A 16752-nucleotide genomic window follows, 5' to 3' on the forward strand; every position below is an offset into this window, starting at 1 on the left:
ATTTAATATTGCAATTTTTATGCGATATTTCGTAGTGAAATCCTGCACTTGAATCACATGAATTATCATTCAAGCTGGATTTCAACAACAGAAATTCAGTTGTTAATTGTTATTAAATGAAACTATTTCTCCTCCTTTAAGTTACAGGCAGTAAAACAAAAAAAGGAAATCATCAGTGGCTCGCGTTCATTTGAAATATTTGCAGGGTCAATGTTGCCGTTGATATTTCTCACAACAGATGAAAACACCACAGTGAATGCATCAGAAAACAACACTCGGTGCCATTTTGTTTCATCTGCACGCCTTCTGGAAATCTCCCAGCAAAACTCATCCAAAGTCAATATTTCAGAGTAAATAAAGAGACTTGCAGCAGAAAAACACTTCCAGTAGGACAAATTCAGTCTCCAAAGGATTCCAAAACAATCACCATCATTTATTTACAATATATTAAATCGTAATGCAAAATTTATAACTAGTCCATTTGTTCAATCATGAAAATAAAGAGGAACTATTTTCAAAGCTAGCATGAATCATACACATACTTGTATATAAATACTGTGTGCAGTCAGCAGTATTTCTTTTTTCTGTTAAAGAGATTTTGATGGGGTCAATCAGGTCCAAAGAAAACCCAAAACACATTTTCACGTGGTTTGACTGCATCTACAATGAAAGCTAAGAGTTTACAAAAAAGCATGTTTAGTAGAATCACACCCAAATAAAGAACATCCAGATTGTATATGACTTTCAAATATATCTATTCCTAAGCAATAAATACCAGACAAATGACCAAAAGTGTGTGATGTAACATTTATGCAACTATTAATGCCACCCCCTTCCCCCTCCCCGACATATCCACCTCGACATACAGGCCTCAAAGACACAATTTCACAGTATTGGTTATACAGAGCGCAGGGTGTCCAGTTAAAGCTAAAGTGAAGTTTAAATTTGCTGTTGTTGATGAAGCAATGATCTTTAATAAACCATTAATCTTATCGTTCTGTAATAACCATCAATGTAGGAAATAACTCAATCTTCTGCAAAAAAAAAAAAGGAACTCTAAATTTGTAAGCCGTTTTTATAGTTTTATGTCCTCAGTGGGAATTAACGAGCTGACTCCTGTGAGTAGATTCATTCATAGACTTTAATAAAGATGGACGACATGTCACAACTTCCTCCCACCGTACAAACATGGATTCAAAATATGGCGAAAACGAGCGCCGTTATCTTGCAACCACCATTTTTGCAGTAGCGATCAGGAGGTAGGTGGTTGGGGGTAGGTGAGTGGGGGGGTGGAGACGTGGTGTTAAGGTCCCGCCCCTTTCCCAACACCAAATGTGGAACACGCATCTATGAATTTACATCGCTCAGCCATTGTAATCTGGACTGTCCTGGATGTTCAGTGTACACGTATCATTTTACAGGTATAAATTATTCGCGAATGTCACTCCTGCACAGACTGGTAATAAATGATATCACCAGCACAAGACTTCAGCGACCAATCACAAGGCCTCACTTCTGACAATCTGTCATGTCATCCAGTTTTATAAACAGTGCATGGCTCCATCTACATAGACTAAAGACAAAAAAGAGCTTCGAAGAAAACATTCGTTTCCATCCCTAATTTCTAAAGATAAAACATGGCTGGTTGTGATCCTTCCACGTGATTGGTTGACAGCCTTTAGCTTCTTCTTTAAACATGCTGGTTGATACTGTACATACTGTATGATCAGTGTGTTCCGTGAGAAACTAACTAATGACTAGTGCCCGAAGTAAAGTACATTCCCTTTGAAAAAGAAAGCACATCAAACTCTAACGTGAACATCACACACGGGGACGATGTCACGGTATCACTAAAGATGTCTAGCGAGCACCAAGTCCAAATAAAAAATAAGACAAGGCAGTAAGCTCAGACCTCATGGAAATTAAATCTGCTTCACGGCGACCCCTCTGCAAAAACAAAACTGTCAAACATCAAAAACAAAAGATTCAAGAAGAGAGAAAAATGTTTTGCTTTCATAGCAGAGCAGTTAAGTGAAGCGATCCTCTTGTCCTGGAAGGAAAAAGACAATCTACCCTTCGAACGGCAGAGAAACCTTTTCAGGAACACAACAATGGAGCGAATGCTAACGAGGGCGTCTTGGTTGTACAGTGCAGTCGTTCATGAAGCCCTGCAGCTGCAGAGAAGACGGCGATACAGCAGTGCTCTTAGATCAAATGGAAACTTGTCCCGGAAAGGAAAGAAGGAAAAAAAAAAGGCTGCGGCTTTCATAGGATTTTAGCATCAACAGGCAACGAGGAAAACAATGTGCACATGTACTTAAAACGATGTTTTTTTGGCAATACATTTTAGTGTGGCAATACATATTACTGTGGTGCCCTATGTGTGGAAAAAAAAGGGGGAGTGGGGGAAAGTGTGTATGTGTGTGTGTGGGGAAGGGGGTAGGAATGGGGGGAGGGGGGTTACAAAGAGGGAGAAAAGACGATTATAATGATCATAATGAAGTTCTTTGGCTGAGTTACAACCGTGATGGGAGTCGAACCGGGTCGCTGTTCAAGACAAACACCTGCTGGTTGCTTTTGGTAACAACAGAGCTGCTGCGCGTGCAGAGACGAAGCTGTTAGTCCAACTGGGACCAAATCCTCTGGAGATCTAAGCCACAAGAAGCTCTGACGTCGAAGGTCTGCGTTTCCAACTGACCACAACTGCGGCCGACTTTGCATGCACAGATGAACTGTCAGCATGGAAGGATGTCGGCGTGCGGACGCTGAGGATCGAGGACTACGACGGGATCTCATGAGGCGCGTCTTCGCCGTCGTCGTCTTTCATATGGCTGCTGAATCTGTGCCGAGAGGAGTAGGAGCCCCGCGACACCCCGCCTTCCTCTTTTTCTTCTTCCTCTTCCTCCTCGTCAGATTGATCGAAGCAGTAGCGTCTTCGGCCGGGGGGGCTGGAGGAGGGGAAGGGGAGAGAGGAAGCCAGTGTCATTATAAAACAAATGCAAATAAAACAGCACGGTGGCTACGGGAGCTTTATCCACATCTATGTAAAAAAAAAAAAAAAAAGAAATCCAGCATTTGCATTGTCTTTGATTTTTATAGGGTGGAGTTCAATTAATGAGTCATATCTCTGTCAGAGGAAATGAAACTGATCTGATCTGTTCTTCCTCTCACCTGAAAGGTTAGCTTCCTGCTGAGAAGACTACCCATCATGCTGTATTTGTACACATCAAATACTGAACCAAAGGTTTCATACAAATTACAGTTCATGTTTCCGGAGATCCTTGTAGTTGTTTAAAATCTACTCGCATGTTGTCTTGAACGACTTGCAGTGTTTCTGTATCATTTTGTGTTTTATATATTTACAACACTTTTTTGAAAATGATTTGAAACGGAAAGTCAATCGAAGGAGTGATGAAGTCTTCTCACTTTGTTTGTGTTGTTTATCTGTTTGTGTGTTGAATGTTGTTCTCAACCAACAGACAGATCACACAACATGCATGTCGTTTGTCCATGTTGGGACGTCAGCCTTTCCTAAAGCATCTAAGACTCGGCAACGTCATGCAATGCGGTGCCATGCTCGTATGAAGAAGTGCTTGATGTTAATGTGGTGATGACGGGACGTATCGTGCCATTCAGAGGAGGGATTTCATCCTCAAAATGTCACTCAACAACTATCAATTAAACAAGTGATATCTAAACGTCTTTTTGTTTTTTTGACCAACGACTCAAACTGTCCTAAATGGACTCCACCAGAAGGAGAAACCGATCCCATAACTATTCTACATACAGACCAGCACAGCTTTTTAAAATTATTTAACATTAAAACTGCTTAAATATTATTTACTGTCAAATGTGCATCATATATGAATTTGCTGGTTGATATAAATCAATGATCAGTGGTGTAGTTATGGCTGGAATAAAAAATACATCGTGGCCTCTATTGATTGAACTTGAACTTATTTTTACCATTTTAACTTAAAGTGACATCTCAGGGTAATTAAAGGCTGCGTTAACATCCTTCTCATCAATTTTACTTTTTAGTGTGATAAATAAAAAAAAGTCCAAAGCCTTGACAGTATCAAACTAGTTATGAGACAGACACGGAGGCTGTAATTTCTACTACTTGTCCGGAAATTCAGAATACTGTATGTAGTTGTGAACTGCAGAAGTTGTTAGCATGCCTAACCTGAACCTGACACATCATCAAAAATGCAACCTGCAAATTAGATGTGTAAACTCTAATCCGAGTCAGATTAAGTAGTGAAATGATGGTTAAAAAACAATTGAAAACGGTCTTTGATTGGTTAGATCATGTCATGCTTCACAAACACACTCAAACGTGAGTCGGTATCAGGCAGCCACCTACTGCCGGCCTCAGTCACTGTCCGCCCGGTACAAGTACTTCATCATGAGGTTGTCAACCTTCTTCTTCCTCTTCTTCTCATCCTTCTTGTTCAGGGTTTGGCTCTCGCTCCGTGGCCCAGGCTCCCCCTCCGCCTCTGGGGTGGACGCCATTCGAGTCGGGGCCCTTTTCACGCTGTTGGAACTCCTGTAGGATATCGTGGAGGCGCCGGAGCTCGACTCCGATCCGGAGTCCGACGATGAAGAAGACTGAGAGGAAGACGAAGACTCATCCTTCTTCTTGGACTTTTTCTTAGACTTCTTGGGCCTCCTCTTGGAGCTGCTCCGGTGACGATGGTCGTCTCCTGCGCTGTCAGACTCGGAGCTGTGGCTTCTCTTCTTTTTCTTTCTTTTGCCTTTGCTCTTGCTGCGACGGCGGCTGATGCTGCAGCTGCTGGTGCTGCGGGACGCTCTCATGCAGTCCACGGCGGATGCAGAGCGTCTCAAGCTGCTGCCGGCCCGAGTGCTTCCTCTTCCGCCGATTTCTCCACCGTCACCTTCGTTATTCTTGGATTTTTGTTCTTCGCTCTCAGAGTCCTCCAAACTGGCGCGCTTGAATGTGATAGGTTTAAAACTCAGGACTTCGTTGATGGCTTTCTCCAGGTCGGGGTCGAGGTAGTTGCGATGGCTGACTGTTTTGATATCCGCATTATCGCCCGGGTCATAATCAGAGGTGGACCTGGCTTGCGGCGGCATGGAGATACTGCGGCCGGCGGATGAGTGCGGACTGTGGGCTGACCTCTCAGTGAACGCTACACTTCGACTATCATCGATATTCGCGTCGAGCTCGCTGAGACGGCAGCTGTGTGCGAGCGACATGCGGGAGTCGGCTCGACTGACGCTTCCAGGACTGCGACACCCGGACCGTCGACTAAAGCACGGGCTGCTAGGACTGCTGCCGTACTGACGCCGTCCAAGTCGGCTGGACGGACCAAAGCTGACGGGAGACTTGGCATCGTTTTCTGGGCTCAACCCAAAACACATGGAGGCCCGACTCGTTGCGGCGAATGAAAGGACGGATTCTTTGTCAAAGTCACGCAAGTGGCTATCCGCGCCTCTCCTGGCTCGGCTGTTGGCCTCCGAGTAGGCTTTGGAGACGACGGACTCTTTGTCGAGCGCGTCATCGCCTGCCTGGGACTTCCTCCTGGATGTCACCGAGTAGGTGTCATCCTGGAAATCGGTGGTCTTGGATTTGGTCTTATACAAGGACAGAGTGTCTTCTGGATCCGGGTTCTCCTTCAGGGCACTGAAGAGGGCGTCTCCTTTGGAATCGACATTGGATCGTTTTCTGTAGCTTAAGGAGCTCATCACTGACACCGGCCTGCTTGGTTCTAACTCTTTATTCACCTCTTTCCATTCCTTACCCTCTTTCCACTCTTTCCCTTCCTTTGCGTCTACATTTACAGCGTATCTACAAAGAAACAACAGCGGAGAGGATGAAGGAATGAAGACAGGAGGAAGAGAAGATGTTGGGAGAGGAGAAGGTGAATGAAGGAAGAGATGAAAAAAAAACTGATGAAACTTCACAAATAATAAAAAACAAAAATGTGATGAAATGAAAATGAAAAAGAAAAGAAAAAGGACACAACAAACTGGAGACAACTGACCAGGAGCCAACCGGATGTGTTCCTGCACAGTGATGGTGAGCCAAATACCAAAATACATGTACTGCTCACCGAGGACAAATGGAACCCAGAGGAATGGTATGAAAATGGATCTTCTTCATTTTAAGGTAATTTAATGCCACAATGTTGCAACAACATCTGAATAAAAAATGTGCTACTGGATTTTAATTCAAATCCCGGCGCCTGACAAAACAAAAGAAGAAATCATTCTACTACCAGAAATCTGCATCTGTTCTAAAGAACTGATGTAGAACAGAAGTCATTGAAGTCATCACAGAAAAAAAATTGAAAAGATAAAATAGCACCATTTCTGTTGGTCTATTCTTTGGTAAAAATGAAAAAAAAGATCATGGCAGGAGTTCCAGTAAACAATGAGTCTCCATCACTGTATGTGTTTAGGGACATTTAAAAAAAACTCCAAAAGTTTCTAAAGCTGGGAGTGGCTCAGTCGAGGCAGCTAAGTTAAAATCTTCTGTCAGGAGACAAATCTGGGGCAATCGAATGTGTCAACTGGCAGACATGTTCATTAATCTCAGCGAGCAGCTGAGGTAGACGATGCCAGCTGGCCAATGGGCACGTCGATAAATCTACGACTGATGTGCTTTGTTTTTAAGAAAAAAAAAAGACCAAACAGCTTAAAGACTAAATTGAAATCGCAGCAGTCTCTTCAACTCAGCCGAATGCTTTCCTTGTAGTTTTATTCTCTCTGGGTCGGATCATGGAAACCTTTCATATTCAAACAGGCTGCAACAAACTGCTGCATTCACACTGACCTGGAGCTCTTGAGGCTGCCGTCATCTGAGAGGTTCTTGGCGGAGCCTTTGCTCTTCGACAGCCAGGACTTCACCCCGTCCACACGATCCTCCAGCTCAGAGTCGGTGTCTGAATCTCCCTGACTGGTGAGGAGGCGCGCATGCGCGCACACACACACACACACACACACACACACACACACACACACACACACACACACACACACACACACACACACACACACACACACAGGACAACAAGTCAGAGGAGTCAACGTGGAGCTGAGATGCTGGAGGAGGTGGTTAGGAGCCGAGCAGAAGTCAGATGTTGCCATTCAGTGAGGACAGAATGAGATAAAGGGAACGTTAGTGAGAAACGGGAACCAGCACAAGTAGAAATGTTCCTGTAACTCTCAGCTGCTGTGGAACCACAGAAAGGAGAACCGGCTACGAGTGTTAATATGGAAGCAAAAGAGCTGATGCTTATTGTCGCTGTAAGATGATTGCTATCATGGTCCTGCAAAGAGGCATCCAACAAAGATTCAACCTTTGAATTTCCTCTGCTTCCTCTTTGAAATTCCCGGCATTGATTAGAATCTTCAAAACTCATCAAAATTACATATGGAAGTTTATACAAGAAAATCAAATCCTGTAATGTCTTAAAACTGCGTGTGAGGGTAGATCAATACGTTCTGAGACGACAGAAAGATAAAACCCTGATAAGGAACTGGTACAAATGTCGTCGCTCGATCATCATCAGTTCCTGTGTTTCACACGTTTTTGAGCAGTGGACCGGCTGCGTCGGCCATTTCTCCGTGAACGTGACCAGAGGGTTCACGTCAGATCTTTTATCAAACTCTGGAAATCGTCAACACAGACTCTTACGATGCTTCTGGAGGTCCGAGACCACGAAGCAACGATCCTGGAGACGTGTTCTTAGAGACGTTCATGACGTCTCCGTCCAACACTGGAAGAAGAGCATCAGGAGAACCAGGCGGGTTTTCTTTGAGGGTTGGAGTGAAACCAGGGAGCTCTGCTGGACCTTCTGAGGCATCTGAACTTTAAGTACAGAGCGTGATGGAAAGACACAAGTTTCTCTCCTATAGCAACACAACCGTCGCTCCTCACCACTCCTACTCACCGGATGAAACTCCCTGAGACTTCTCTGTTCCCCAGAAACTTTTCACAAATTACGATGTTCGCCGTCTGGTAAAGTTTCACCGCCGACACACCCAGAACAAAGAAGAAACTCACAAACATGCGTGGAACTCCAACTGATGAAGATCAAGAGATGAAATTTGTACCAGAAATCTCAGAACTTATTGAGTTATCCTCGTATGTATTATGTATGCACAGATCTGGGAATACCCCCCCCCCCCCACACACACACACCTTAATTCATTAAATAAATAAATGAATGAATGAGTTTGGTAATAGGAACTTTACAACCTCTTTTTTTTTCATAGGTTTGGCCATCACTTATGTTAGATAGGATAAAACTTCACATACTAATTGATTACTTGACAACACTAGAAACCAATCAACCCCCTGAGCTGACTAGTTTTCAGCCCACACCTGAACTTAGTAATTTAAAGTCCTTAAAAGTTAAAGTGAAGAGAGAAGTTAATATGAATTGTTGACTAGGTAATAACTTCTGTAGTTTGGTGATTTGGTTAACTGACGACGTGGCTGTGAAGTGACAGTACCACAATTTAGTACAGCACTTAACTCAAAGTTAAACGTGACCTTCATCAATTACCCACTATCCTTTTCACAGGTGTTTGGGAGTTCTTCGGCATTCACGAAAACCGTTGCATGAAGCCCTTTTGTGGCTTTCGGACGGATTTGTGTGGAATCTGATCGCCTCAAACGACATCACTCGAGTCAGCTTCGGTTGGAGCTGACGGTTAAGAGTGAAGGTGGAAAAAAGGAAATCTGTGTGGAGTTAGAACGCACACATCTGTAACCCACGGCTAATCTCTGCTGCAGGCTCAAGGCTCCGGGATACGTCAGCTGCTATGATCATAACACACCGAAATCTTTGAACTCAATTACAGATGGTCCAGTTGCATTGTTGTTATTGTAGGCATCAGGATTTGACCAGAAGAATGCATGGAAAGACAAAGATAATATGAAAGTACCACAGTTTACTGATTATCTCCTCTGTGTTACGTTGGACTATGTGCAACTGTTTTCATGTGCGCAGTAGATTGATGTGAAAGTTGCATGTTTGAGGCCAGAGGGAGAAATGGACACAGCTCATATTTAGCCATTTGGGCTTCTAAAAGTTTGTGGTGTCACAAATTCCTGCTCATGTCACTGTTCGACCATTGGAGTGGAAGAAAACACCAAGTGGTCAACGTTTCACGGAGCCAGCAGGCTACAAGACCGAAGGAAACCGGTGGTTGGCCTGGGCATGCGTCACTCAAAAAGTCCAGATTCACCGATCATCTGGTAATTACTTTCATCATCAGCTCTGTGCATACATGCAGTCTTATGCATACACATGATGTTTCAGCTGTGGACAGAGTCATTCTGTACACAGCTGTGCACTGCACTAAATAATCTTTACACCTTCACATACCACCGCGAGCCGTCGAGTAAAATAGAGGGCTCGTCATAAAATTTGACACGGATGAAAAGTTCGCACATCTCATTAAGTGCCGTCGAAGCCCGGTGCTTGAACAGCGCAGTCAAACGAAGTTGTTACAGTTTAATGGTCCTCCAGAGACATTAGAGGGTGGCTCACCGTCTCTGCATCCCTTCACAAAAACCTCCCATTTTGTCAAGGAAGAGAGAGAAAGACATTCTTTCCTTCCGGAGCTCTGAAAGGACCCGGCGCCATCTATTATCAAAATCATTAGCAGTCTGAGACAAAAGCCCAGCGGATTTCAAAGGGTATATTTCAAATTATAGCTTACTCTGTGAGATCCGAATGAATGACCTGTAAGCTGTGATGGAACACAATAACCTTGAACAATAATGCCTCCACTGCATTCATGCCAAAGTTGAGAGGGGATGGACGGGAGGAAGGAAAGAGGGCAACTGACTCTTAAGCTGTAATTAGCTTTGCAGAACATGCCTAAACTATTAATCAGTCTGGGGATTTGCTGCTGGTGTCTGTTATGATGACGGGTCAGCGAAGTGTCTTTGTCTTCGGCGCGTTCAAGAAAAGACAGGAAAAAAATTAAAGTTTCAGTATCCACCCAAACAATATGTTCCTAACCTTGACAAAAGGTTGTAAGATGCCTTTTGTCATTTGTGTGTTTTCTTTTAATGAATGGCTTAGTCAAAACAAAATTTGTTTGTCCATTTGTCACATCACCTTTTTAATCAAAACGTTGACATTTTCTTTACATTTTTTTGTGATGTTTTAGCTTTTTTTTTGTCTCCAATAATTTTTGTGCAGATAAAAAAAAAAAAAATGCACATCAAACTGCTACTAAAGTGCATGTAAAAATTCTCTAAATTTTTTTAACCGTAGGAGTTAAGATAAATTGTGGGAAGTTAGCAAGACTACAATTGTTTACTTATATAAATAGAGTACATGAATACAAATAATCAAGTGTTTAGGGAAAAGTGAAAACACTCGTTTTGTAACGGTGGCTGAGTTACTCTCATCCTCCTGATGAAAAGTCCAATATTTACAATTCCATGATATATTCAGAGGACATTAATAGACCTCACAAGTCTACTGTACAGCCAGAACCACAGTGGTGGGCACTATGTAACTGAGCGCTTCACACATAGTGTCACCTACAATTTATGTCCTTGTCCACCATGCCATTAGTTAGCCACTGCTGAAAGCCCTGGGGAAGCAAACAAATCCAGTGCTGAGAAGACATTAATTGTCCAGGACACTCTGCCGCCGTCGGTTGTACATCTCTGTTACACACTATTACATTCATCATTAGCTTCAATGGATCCTCCTGCTCTGCCCTGCTAACCTTAGCTCCTCGGTGTCCCTGGGTCCTACACACACCAATATTTATGCCTCCCAAATATGAAACCGTCGGCCGAGGGAAATCCCTGCAGCTTCAGAGCACAGACGTACGTACGCGTCCTCTCCAAGACCATTAGGACATATCTGGAAGACTCCTCACATCCAGTGTCACATATAAATGTAACATTATTTAAATGCTCCGAAATTCAACTGCCATCGGCATCGAGTTCTCCGTGAGGAACGGAACAAACTCAGATGGTTATTAATTGGATTTCGGAAGAGATTAGAATATACTGGAGTTATACTTTATTAGAATCAATATATTAAAATGTATAGCTACATACTTTATATTTCTTCAATGTATCTGAACACCAGGACGGAGAAGCTTTTCATTTAAATGCAGCAGTGCTAACAGTTCACCAGTTCAGTCAGGTCAGCTAGTAAACCGTCCCTCAGCGAAAGCGGACCGGCTTTGGGCCAGAGGTTGATGCTCCATGTGCTCTACTTGGCTTGTGAGCAAGACGCCTTTTTGTCAAGACATCCGAGGGGTTCTGCATTATTGAGCAGGTGCAAGTGAAAGACTGGAGAAACACACTCGTCCTTTTTGCTCCTGTCAGGAGAGCAGCCGCCGAGCCATGGCCATCTGCAGCCCTCGGGCAAGATGACGGGATGTCGAGAGAGCAAAGGCCTGAGTCGCTGCCAACATGGTGTCCCCAAAACTAGAAGATAAACCCAGCTGGATACGTCCCTGGTCAGAAGATCTCTGCCACGAACACCCTGAAACTTTAACGCTTCCAACTGGAAGCGGTTAGCCACCCAGGAAATCCAGGGAGGGATAAGTGTCGGGAGGTTCGGCGGTTTTTCTCCCCTCGTTATACACACGGTCTGCATTTTTAAATCTATCAAATACCGTACGGTGCATTGCATGTGTTGTGAACCTTTCAGGCAACAAGAAGGCAGGTTACGACAAGTCAAACAGCATGCCGCATTGTCTGTGGGCTCTACTCAGCTGATAACCTATTAACCCAGCACTGTGGTGTTGATGTGAGGTGTATAGTCGACAGTAAAGTAAGCTGTTTCATGCTGGTAGCAGAAATACGCAACCGATTAAGAAATATCCAAATCCAAATCTTTCTCAACACTTACAGCCATTAAAACTAATCACTTATTCCGTTTGTGGGCAGCAGGAATTAGGAGTGATATCCACAGGCTACCAGTCTACTCTGACTCCGGTCCATTCATGAATCTAATGAGCTCAAAATCTCCCATGTTCATAGTTCATACTCAGGTTCATAGTCACTCCAAGTGTGGATAGACACAAGTCCAAAGAGAGCTGCAATACTCACATCAACTCTACGAGTTCGCCCCGAAGGGAAAAGACAGTCAGTCGCTTTCAGCACAACTTTGTCACACAGAACTCAAGTGATTTAAGATTATAGTACTTTCATGTTTCTGGTTGGCAGTTCATGTGTGGGCACATGGCTATTTCCTGATTGTAATATGTAGCAGCGCAGGCCTCGTATGTATCAAACATATAAATACCTGAGCTGGTGTTTTTTTTGTTTCATGCTTGCACTCCAGTAACATATTGGCAGTAGCATTCATGCATCTCCACGCGAGGCCATGCAACAAAAAGTGCAGCAAATGCAGGTTATGAAGGAATCTCAGAGCACTGTTGATGATGCATTATCCCTGAGCCTTCAGACATCAGAGGCAGATCCTGGCACTCATTTGGTTGCATCTTGGATCTTAAACTGAGCCCAACACCAAACACTAAGTTCTTGGAAATGGATCACAAGAATCAGAGAAACTAATTTGGCTCAGTATTTAAGATTCATTCCAAATTTATTTTCTATTTTCTTTCGGTTAGGGAGGTGGGGAGCTTTGGCATGACAGCCAGAAGCGATGAACTAATTCACATGGAAACTAAACCGAAAGAAAAAAAGGTTGTGTTTTCTCTCCCCACCATCAATTTCTCATCTAAATGTTCAAAGACTGTAGAATGCTGCATCATCTCCAGTGGTGAAGGAAAAGAACAGGTGGAGTTTCTCACGTTGTGTTCTTTCTTTTCTGATACTTTGTCACCATGTCTTGCAAACTGGCCGTAACGATGAGGATGAAGGGAGAAAAGAAAACACGGAAAAAACAAAATACAACAGAAGAAATGAATGAAGAAACAAATAAAAAATAATACAGAAAACATGAACGATGCTTCAAAATTCTGAAAGATACTGTTATGACTCGGTTTTGTTCTTCATTCAACTAATAATAACTGTCCTCATTGTGTTTTTAGGGGCATTGAGCATGTTAGCTCCTCCTGAAGCCTTAGACAGAGTATTGTAATGACTCAGTGTTTACTGGTGTTGTAGACACAATCACTCACTGTTTGTAGGACTGCATTGAGTAGAGTGTCTACATTTCCTGATAAAGAACCGCAGAGAAAGGACATGATTAACTGGGTGTGAATAATACAGTGTGCATGAGCCCAAAAAGCACTACCTTTAAATTGTTTTCATTATCACCATTTCCGTTTTTCATCTCCCAGAATTCTTAAAATTCAAAGACATTAGCTGGAATAACGTCTGTGTAGGTATGAGGTGAAGAGGCGTAACGGTATGTGAAGTTGCATCTGTACTGCGGTTCTGGGATCACAGTTTCTCGTAGTGTTTCATATTAGGATCACTTTGAAAGCCAGCAGTGCAGTTTCAGCTGGAGAATTACAAGTTAATGGAAAGTTTTCTCTGGAATTCATTGGAATGAATAAAAGTAAACTTCAGTGTGACCTCCACGTGGCTGCGCTTGATTGGCCGGTACAGCGCGAGTTGCCGAAAGGACGACCGCCAGCGCACCGCCAAAACATTCAGGCTGGACATTATGTTCATGCATGATCACAGGACGTATCAAACACCACAAATGGTTTGGACGAATTACAGCAGGCTGAATCTGCATCATGAGGAGGAATAACAGTACGTGGAGGTGTCAGCGGCCACGTATGTGCTTTCTTTTTAAGAGTTACGTGTAGTAAGTAAGTAGTGAGTGAACCGGGAGTTGAAAACACTGTCAAATTGTGATATATATTTCTATCTGTTTTAGACATATAAACACTGAGAAATCTTTCCTGATTTTCAGTCAGTTGACGGTTGAAGATGGTTCGTCTTAAACCTCCATCCGCTAGTGTGGACAGAAATATCAAATGCAATGTTTGAACACCACAGATCCACAGTTCCCTTCAGATCTTTGTGGAACACCTGGCCACATACACGACGAGACACTTTGTTTGTACCTGTTAATAAGGTCTTCATTGTCGTCACTCTCCATCTCGTCCTCGATAGCTGCCTGGAGGTCGCCGATCCTTTTGAAGGCCAGCTTGAGGTCTGCCTGCAGGCTCTGATTAGCAGCCTCTAAGCTCTCAATGTCCATTTCCTGTTAATGAGATGAAAGACAAGAATTAACTTTTCAGTTTGTCAGGACCGAGCGTTGACTGCTTCAATGTTGCTGATTTCCCCATGAAATGTCTGTCTGTTACCAGTCGGTCGTGTCTTTAGTGTCTGTCACCTTCTTACCAGTTCGTGTTTCTTGCGGCTGGCCTCTGCTTCCTTTTTGGCCAGTTCCCCCATCTCCTCTTTGACGTCCCGGATCTGTCTCTGCAGACGTTTGTGCTGTTCCTTTTCTCGATTCTCGCTGCTGCTGCGCTGGTCTCGTTCCTCCGTCAACTTCTCCAGGTTCTCCTTCAGACGGGCAACGAGGCTCTGCACAGCCATGAAGAGAGAAGGCTCAGCAATGTGGTCACGCTGGTACCACATACACACTGTATTATACATACCGGAGGTGAGATAACATACAGCCAGCTGGACAATACACAGAAATATGTGAGGTAAAACAAACCAAACCAGCGGCAATTCAAAAGTTTGTTGTGACAAAAGCAGATTAAGCAGAATTCCACTAGATTCCAGTTTTCCGAATGAAACATGTCCAGGAATAAAGCTGCATGCAGATGATCACCAGTTCCTGAATGAACAATAACATCAATGAAATTTGTTGTTAATGTTGACGTTAATGGATAATTATAGATAATTACATCGTAGGTAAACGTTATTATGATACATACTAACTGCAGTGATGTTAAACTGAACGACAAAGAACTTCTCAGACAAAAAGTGTTGTTCCTATTTCAAATAATTCTGACTAACCTGGGAGTTCGTTTCTAGCGTGTCTAATCGCCTGAATCCTGCTACTTGTTTACCCCCTTTGAGCTTTTTCTCCTCATTTTTGGTCTTTTTGAAGCAAATCACCTCAAATAGAAACAGTACGAGGTGCCGGTTGCTGTTGATAATTGTGTTGGCAGAAGAACGTGCAATAAGAGGCGTTCTTGTGTGATTTGTCGACCGCCAGGAATTCCATTGTTAGTGTGGTATTTACTCAGTCAAAGGATCCTGGATTAGATTAGATTATAAATGACCCAAATACCCAACGTCAAGCAAGTATTTGTTCATGCATCTTAAAGTTGAATTTGACCCGTCTTAAGTGATGTCGCTTCAGTCTCCTGGCCGGTATCAAGCTAGTGCTGTAACCCCACTCAGCGGTCAGAGGTGTCCTGCGGGGACATTTAGTTTTCTTTATTGAGTCTCCATTTTAGCAAATTACCCATGAAATGTTTTACTTGAAGTTAACATTAGCACAGAGCTCAGACAACTGACCGAGAGACATTATAACCCCCAGCGCCCCCATGTCTTCCCTTGTCCATACAGGTACCATACAGCCCATCTGTCAGGATCTTTTTTAGGACATGACAAGGGAAAAAAAAAGGGCGGAGTTTTCTAACATCATTGTTGGTGCAGCTAACTACACAGCAACTCTTCGGCATGGCGTTATTATTTAAACCGGTTAGTTTAAAGCAGAAGTTTGGAGAAAAGTCTCAGCTTCCTCTGGTTTATTGTTGCCATCAATGCAGTATGTGGGTTTGTTTTCTGCAGAAAGGGGCGTGGTGATGGCAGCAATGCCAGTCTGATCTTTGTCACCACAAAGAATGAAGCCACTACAACTGTCTTAAAAAAAAAAAAAAAAACTGCGGAAAAAAGGTATTGGTTTTAACTCTGGAGGGAAAGAGCAGCAGAGGGAGGATGCCTGGCAGAAAGCATGTTGCACAGCTATTTACTGAATTGAACTTGCAAAACTGAGCCCCCTTTCATCAGTGGGTACGAGGAGATTTCAACTTTTCCCCGGTACTTGTGCTTTTTGTCTCAGGTTAAATCTGTATTTTGTGATTTGCAAATGACAGAAAAACAAATGGTTTTGTCAAGTGAGCATAACACAAGCTAGAGGATAAAGTAAAGCAGGGATGGTTGTATCCTACGTGCAGTGGGCTAAATATTTTCCAATGTGTTTAAGCTCTCACTTCCAGGCGTTTGACTTGAGTTTTTTCAAACTCGAGCTTGGTCTCCAGCTCACGGATCTTGGCCTCCTGCCGGCTGACAAGGGATTTCTCCACCATGGACTGCTCCTGGAACTCCAGTTGGCTCTGAAGGGATTGCATCTGAGACACAAACATACGCATATATAGTTGTGACAGCCAGCCATTGGCTTACACAACAACTTCACTGTAGCTGTAAATCATTATGACCGACTTTGACATCTGATTGATGATCAGGTTGCAGCAAAACAGCCCATTTCAATTTGCCAGAGCCCAAAAAAATGCTTTCCAAAATGCTCACGTTTGAGAAGCTAGAACACAATTCATTGAGTTTGTAATTCACAACCCGAACCATCAGGACGGGTCGGTTTGGGTCAGATTAATTATTCCACTGCATCAAATTCTGCTGAAAAATGAACTGTGTGAGCGGTTTGATGGCTCTCCCACAGCTGTGATTCTGATGTGTGGAGGAAATTACATGAGATAAACTTCAAGATTCCAGTTCACTGACTCTGTCCAACTTTTTCCTGATCTGGCCTGATGTAAACTTATTAAAGCTGAGATAGGACTTGGTCCAACTTGTTCCACTTCCATACTGTTACATCTCTCCTTGCCTGTTCT

General features: G+C 43.3%; 1 protein-coding gene across 5 annotated transcripts in view; it reads right to left on the reverse strand.

The window, feature by feature from the left end:
- Positions 1-412: 412 nt before the first annotated feature.
- Positions 413-16752, reverse strand: part of myo18ab (myosin XVIIIA b) — a 113981-nt gene continuing 97641 nt past the window's right edge. For 4 of the 5 annotated variants that reach the window (XM_069166559.1, XM_069166558.1, XM_069166562.1 and 1 more), the window contains 7 exons: positions 16117-16254; positions 14285-14470; positions 14005-14144; positions 12775-12819; positions 6800-6922; positions 4367-5812; positions 2857-2948 (listed from right to left, as the gene is read on the reverse strand). In XM_069166559.1, the coding sequence (XP_069022660.1) occupies positions 4375-5812; positions 6800-6922; positions 12775-12819; positions 14005-14144; positions 14285-14470; positions 16117-16254 (2070 nt within the window). In that variant the 3' untranslated portion in view covers positions 2857-2948; positions 4367-4374. Of the gene's footprint in view, positions 2949-4366; positions 5813-6799; positions 6923-12774; positions 12820-14004; positions 14145-14284; positions 14471-16116; positions 16255-16752 lie in introns of all 5 variants that reach the window. The other variant, XM_069166561.1, reaches the window with a different exon arrangement.

This window comes from Embiotoca jacksoni, unplaced genomic scaffold, assembly GCF_022577435.1.
Source record: "Embiotoca jacksoni isolate LCO1_2020_lvr unplaced genomic scaffold, fEmbJac1.0.p SCAF_39, whole genome shotgun sequence".
In the NCBI taxonomy this organism is placed as follows: Eukaryota; Metazoa; Chordata; class Actinopteri; family Embiotocidae; genus Embiotoca; species Embiotoca jacksoni.